This window comes from Topomyia yanbarensis, chromosome 2 (assembly GCF_030247195.1).
Source record: "Topomyia yanbarensis strain Yona2022 chromosome 2, ASM3024719v1, whole genome shotgun sequence".
NCBI classification, from domain to species: Eukaryota; Metazoa; Arthropoda; class Insecta; order Diptera; family Culicidae; genus Topomyia; species Topomyia yanbarensis.
In genome coordinates this window covers 462613753-462620623 of record NC_080671.1, presented here as the reverse complement: position 1 = coordinate 462620623, position 6871 = coordinate 462613753, and the positions used below count along the sequence as shown (strand labels likewise).

General features: G+C 45.9%; 1 protein-coding gene across 1 annotated transcript; it reads left to right on the top strand.

Annotated features, from left to right (window-relative positions):
- The first annotated feature begins 1106 nt into the window (after nucleotides 1-1106).
- On the top strand, nucleotides 1107-6551 carry LOC131681187 (uncharacterized). Its single transcript, XM_058961896.1, has one exon. It carries the CDS (start codon nucleotides 1107-1109, stop codon nucleotides 6549-6551), a length of 5445 nt encoding a protein of 1814 aa, XP_058817879.1.
- The last annotated feature ends 320 nt before the right edge of the window (nucleotides 6552-6871 follow it).

Below are 6871 nucleotides of genomic sequence, written 5' to 3'. Positions count from 1 at the left end.
TCCGATGACGTTGACGGAAGCTGATATATCCTCTGAATCGAGCTTTTTACTCCGACTTGTAAGAGTCGGCAAACGTAGACGGTTGCATCGATGTTCCACCCTAGACGAATGGAATTAATTGAAGATAGAAACCGCAGAGCGCATTTAAAACAATGACGCTGAATTCGTCCAACGCGATTGATTTGTACAGCATGATAAAGTGTCCACACAAGTAGGAGAGACCGGGGCTGGTTGGTCCAATGGGCAGGTTGGCCGAGTGTTATTTTATAAAAATGCTATTATGCGCGGTAACTACATCTATAGTGATTTTGATGTGGTATTAGGTCGTCCATGTACCGACATAATTACAGTTGTTTTGTGCTGTCGTTTGTACAGGAGCACGTTTGTCTTTTGTTTGTGTAACGCGAATCAATTTACATCCGATTTCAAATAACGTGGTTGTTGCCAACACTGCAAGCACCTAGTTTTGCTCGGGTACCGGGCTTCCAAGGAAACAGCAAAAAACAAACCGCAGGAGGCGAAGGTGAAAATTTTTCCTATTTTTTCATTCTGAAGAAATAATTCCTTCGAACAAGAAGCCAATTTGACGGAAGATTTTAATATCTATAATTTTAATAAAAAGTAGAATTGTATTATTAATTCACACTTTTATTGCACCAGTACGTGTATGTACTGATCGGGAATAGAGGAATCTGGATTTGGAGTTCCGTTCCCAGCACGCAGCTAAACTGAGTCTGGTCCTTCTTCCGCAGGTGAGCACTGTCCCGCTATTTGCTACCAGGAAGTAGCCTACATTTTGGTCCTTCCGCAGGTGAGCACTGTCCCGCTGTTTGCTACCAGGAAGTAGCCTACATTTTGGTCCTTCTTCCGCAGGTGAGCACTGTCCCGCTGTTTGCTACCAGGAAGTAGCCTACATTTTGGTCCTTCTTCCGCAGGTGAGCACTGTCCCGCTGTTTGCTACCAGGAAGTAGCCTACATTTTGGTCCTTCGAATGCCAATTGCCAGTTTATATGGAAAAACAATTACGTCGCTCTAGCAGGAAAAACCAAGGCGCAATTCCCAAGCGGTTAGAAAGTTTTATAGTTGAAATTCCGAAGCACAGCAACATGATACGCACTCCACCAAGCCAACTGAATCCAAATATCCAAGACGGGGAAAAAGGTGCAGACAATCAGGACAAAGTACCAGAAAATGAATCTGTTGTCTCTGACGTATCGAAAAGAGGCACATCGCGAAGCAGCATAACTGACAGCCAAATCAAGCTCTTAGATCTTGAGGAGGAAAATGAGGAGGCGGAACTGCGTGCTTCTATTGAACAAGACAGGATTGTAGCCGAACAGAAACTAGCCGAATTGCAGATTCAGCATGACCTGGCACTGAAGACGGAACAAAGGAAAGCTGCGTTTCTGAAGCGACAACGTGAGCGAAATTTGAGAAAGGTTGAGCTGCTGTCTAGATCGAGTACCTCGAGCAGATCGAGTGCGTACACTAATGCGTCTAAGCGTGTTGAGGAGTGGGTTGCTGAGGCAGAAAAGGTAAGGCCACACAACGAATATGAAGAATCATCCCACCGGATGAATCATGCATTTTCACGAGAAACCGTAGTACGGAATACGTCGACACCTGGCGTAAGAAACGCGACAGCACCCGAGCCTGGGGTGAACGAAATCTTGTCTCAGGCCTTTAAAGCGTTGCAGAGTCGAAACATGAAAGACCTGCCCTCGTTTTCGGGTGACGTAATGGAATGGACGATTTTCGAAAGCGAATTTAAAACGTCAACTAAGGAATATAAACTAACTGATCGCGATAACCTGAGACGGTTGAACAAAGCGTTGCAAGGTAAAGCGCGCAAGACTGTGGAATCACTGCTTGCATCCCCTGAGAATGTGCAGCAGATTATACGAATGTTGCAGTCAAACTTCGGACGCACCGAATGGGTGGTGGCAAATAGACTAGAAGCGCTAAGAAACCTGGAGATCGTAAAAGAAGGTAACATCGAATCTTTCCGTGCCTTTTATAATGCGGTAATTGGTACCAAGGTTGCGATGACCAACGCGAAGGCGGATAACTACCTGATGAATCCCGAACTCATCTCTCACCTGGCTGATAAACTGCCTGCTTTCAGCAAACAGATGTGGATTCGGCATAAGGCCGCTTTGATGAAAGAAGGCGTTATTATCGAGTTTAACACTTTCTCGCGTTGGTTGGAGGATGAAATGGACAACCAACTTGCTAGTCTCAATCCTGTATTTAGCGCCAAGAAGGCCAACTACCAGCTCAAGCCGAAACCGATGGTTCTGAATGTCAACTGTCGCGACGATGAAGGAACAAAGATTTGTCCTTTGTGCTCGGCAAATTCTCACGTTGGTCTAGACAAGTGTGAACAGTTCCATAAGCTGTCTGTTGCTCAACGTCGGTCTGCTGCTAATTCCTGCAAAGTCTGTTACATCTGCCTCAAGTCAGATCACTCCAGAAGAAACTGCAAGTCCGAGAAAAAATGTTCAATCTGCAAGAAGAATCATCACGAGTTAGTCCACTCCGACGATTCTGCGAGGAACTCGAAGTACACCCGTACGAACACGTGTAACAGTCAGCAGAATGTATGCAATGTCCATGGCAAAAATATGAATACACTGCTCCGAGTAGGAAAGGTGAGGATCCAAGGTCCGAGAGGTACAGCAGAATTATTTGCACTTTTCGATGAAGGTTCGTCTCTGTCGATGATGGATGCTGCAGTTGCGGAGAATATTGGATTGCGAGGACCGATCGCTCCTGTGTCCTATCGTTGGACTAATGGTATTTTGCACAAGGAAGAACAGTCGATGATGCTGTCGTTTCGCATTTCCGGACCATCGGAGCAAGCGAAATGGTATAACGTTAGCAATATCCAAACTGTGCAGAATATCGCTCTACCTCCGGTGAAATTCGACGTTGCGAATATCAAGCGATTGTATCCTATGTTAGACGATGATAAATTAGTTGCGATCCAGGATGCCTGTCCCTGTATACTGATTGGCTCGAATAATGCGGGCCTGATTGTACCTCTGAAGACGGTGCAATATTCGCTTCAAGGCTTGCAATTGACTCGTTGTCACCTGGGATGGACGATCCATGGAGTAATAGATCCGACCATTGCTGGATCGAATAAACATCATGCATTCCTGTGCTCAGAAAATGATGACATTGAACTTACTGATCTGGTGAAAAAAATGTACAAAGTTGAAAATTTTGGGATTTCTGGTCAGATTGTGAAAATAGCCGATGAAGATCAGCGTGCACTTGATATCATGAACCGCACGATCAAACGGCGTGGAGAACGATTCGAGGTAGGCCAGATTTACAAATACAACAACTTTGACTTCCCGGATAGCAAACCACAAGCGCTACGTCGGCTCCAGATTATCGAAAAGAAAATGGACTCAAACCCCGAATTCGCAGAGCGATACTGCAACAAAATTCAAGACTACGTTGATAAGGGGTACGCTAGGAAATTGGAGGCTGAAGAAATAGCTGAAACATCGAACACCTGGTACCTGCCACACTTCAGTGTGGTGAGCTCCGAGAAGTTCCGTTTGGTCATGGATGCCAAAGCAAAGTCACATGGGTTTTCTCTGAACGATCTGTTACTGAAGGGTCCCGATTTAGTTCCACCACTGATTGCGATTCTGATCCGCGCCAGAATGAAAAGGATTGCTTTCGTCGCGGATATCAAGGAAATGTTTCACCAAGTACTCATCCGTAGAGAAGATCAAGACTCCCAACGTTTCCTGTGGCGTGGTATGAACCGTATGGACCCTCCCAGCGTATATGTTATGATGGTGATGATATTTGGCGCTGTTTCGTCTCCATCGATGGCGCAATTCATTAAGAACTTCAACGCGAAAGAGCTTGAAGAAAAGTACCCTGGTGTTGAACGAGCTGTCGTCAAACAACATTATGTGGACGATTATTTTGATTGTGCTGACACGGAGGAAGCGGCAATCGAAATGGTTCAGCGTGTGATAAAGGTACACGAACAAGGTGGATTCAAGCTGCTAAAGTTCTCGTCGAACTCCAGAGCTGTGTTGGATTCACTCGATCCTGAAATAGTAGCGGAACAGAAACAGGATGGTATTCATGTCCTCGGAATCAAGTGGGACCTGCAGTCCGATGAATTTGTATTTCCATTGAATTTTCCAAAACTGGATGCGTTGTATCGGACCGGGAAAGCGGTGCCTACGAAGCGGCAACTGTTGAAATTTATGATGGGCATCTTTGACCCGCTAAGTTTACTCAGTCCTGTTACGATTCAACTGAAGTTCATCTTTCAAGAACTGTGGCGGCTGCAGTCCGGATGGGATGATGAAATTCCGGACGGTCTTGTTCCCAGATGGATGGAGTGGTTAAATGAAACTGCAAAACTAGGAGAAATACGACTGCCAAGATACTACTATCCAACGGTACCGTCATTCGATAATGTGGAATTACACGCTTTCTGTGACGCGAGTGATAAGGCCTTCGCTTGTGTGATCTACATGGTTCATCGTCGAGAGGGTAAGTCACACGTTGCTTTGGTTTATGCAAAATCAAGGGTAGCGCCCCTGAAGGCACAAACCGTGCCGCGATTGGAACTGCAAGGATGCGTTCTGGCCAGCCAAATGATCCATGTACTGCAGTCAGAGCTGACGATAGAAGTCAAGAAGATTTTCTTCTGGAGTGACTCGAAGATCTGTTTGAGTTGGCTGAAGACAAATCAAAAACTGACGGCATACGTTGGTGCTCGCGTTATGCAAATCAAAGAGAATGGTCACGGCGTAGAGTTGTGGCATTGGCTTCCGTCGCAGCTGAACGTGGCCGATTTGGCTACGAAGTGGTCTAAGTTTGGCAGCATGCTAGAATGGGTTCGTGGTCCAGACTTCATTTATCGTGATAGTGTCAACTGGCCGAATTACGAACCGTTGGAGATGTCTTCTGCAGAGCTTGTGAGTTTCCACTCGGAACTGGATTGCACGGAGCAGGTTTGTTGCGGTGCATTCGCTGAAGAATTGATTGATCTTCCTGATATTGCGCGGTTCTCTGACTTCAATCGATTGGTTAGATCAACCGCATACTACCTGAAGATGAGAAAACTTTTAGCATTGCCGAAATGCGAAAAACCCGAACGATTGATGATAACTATGAAAGACATAGTAGATGCTAGAAGTGCATGGTATAAGAAGGTACAGTCTGAAATTTTCGGTGCAGAGTTGCGCAGCCTGATGAAGATCAGTTTCGTGAAGAGTAGCAGTCGTCTAAGAACATATTCACCATTTCTACACGATGGAATCATCCGTATGAAAGGCCGTATTCAAGATCACAACAAACCGTTCGAAGTAAACAACCCTGTCATTCTTCCTGATAACCACCCGTTCTCAACATTGCTCATCCGTATGTATCATATTGCCAATGCACATCAGGGATTAGAGACCGTCGTTAACAGTATTAAAGAACGTCACCGCATTTTGAAGATTCGTTCGCAAGTAAAGAAGTACACGATGTCCTGTGTGAAGTGTCGAGAGCTAAGAGCAAAACCAGCCGTTCCGCAGATGGGCATCTTGCCAATGGAGCGCACAACGCCGTTCGTGTATCCGTTTACCTGTACGGGCATCGATTACTTTGGGCCGATGGCTGTGAAGGTCGGCCGTCGTGTCGAGAAAAGGTGGGTAGTGCTGTTTACTTGCATGACGTCAAGAGCAGTACATTTGGAGGTGGTCCCATCACTCGATACAAGCAGCTGTATAATGGCAATTCGCTGCTTCATGTCGATTCGTGGACTGCCACAGTGCATCATGACTGATAATGGGACCAACTTCACCGGTGCTAACCAAGAGTTGAAGACACTGGTGAAGACGCTGGATCATCCACAGATTGAAGAATCATTGAGTGTTAGAGGTGTTCAATGGAAGTTTATACCGCCTGGTGCTCCTCATTTTGGAGGCTGCTGGGAGCGATTGGTACGTTCCGTTAAAACTGCTCTTCGTGCGATGTTGCAGGAACGACAACCCACCGACTTGGTGCTACGTACTGCTTTGTGCGAGGCAATGAACACAGTAAACAACCGACCGTTGACGCATGTTGCAGATGACCCGTTGGATCCAGAACCGTTGACACCGAACATGTTGCTGCTAGGACGAAACAATACAATCCAATTCGACCATGATTTCGATGAACGAGACCTAAGCTGCCGTGCTGCGTATAAGCATGCTCAGATTTACGCGGATCGTTTCTGGCGTAGATGGGTTGCAGAGTATCGTCCGGAGCTGATCCGAAGTCGCAAGTGGCCTGACAGCAGAAGCTATCACGACTACAAAGTTGGTGACATCGTGATGATAGTAGATGAAAGTTTGCATCGTGGTACCTGGCCAAAAGGTGTGGTGGAAAAGGTCTATCGTGGTCCGGACGGGAAGGTTAGGACATTGTTGGTCAGAACGATGAAGTCAACCTACAAGCGTCCAGTCAGTAAGATTGTTTTGCTGCAAGCCATCAGTTCGGTTCCTGGCCTGGAGAATGTTGCCAACACTGCAAGCACCTAGTTTTGCTCGGGTACCGGGCTTCCAAGGAAACAGCAAAAAACAAACCGCAGGAGACGAAGGTGAAAATTTTTCCTATTTTTTCATTCTGAAGAAATAATTCCTTCGAACAAGAAGCCAATTTGACGGAAGATTTTAATATCTATAATTTTAATAAAAAGTAGAATTGTATTATTAATTCACACTTTTATTGCACCAGTACGTGTATGTACTGATCGGGAATAGAGGAATCTGGATTTGGAGTTCCGTTCCCAGCACGCAGCTAAACTGAGTCTGGTCCTTCTTCCGCAGGTGAGCACTGTCCCGCTGTTTGCTACCAGGAA

What these genes read in the sequence shown, in the direction of transcription:
- LOC131681187 (XM_058961896.1), top strand. Translation starts at nt 1,107, where the DNA reads ATGATACGCACTCCACCAAGCCAACTGAATCCAAATATCCAAGACGGG.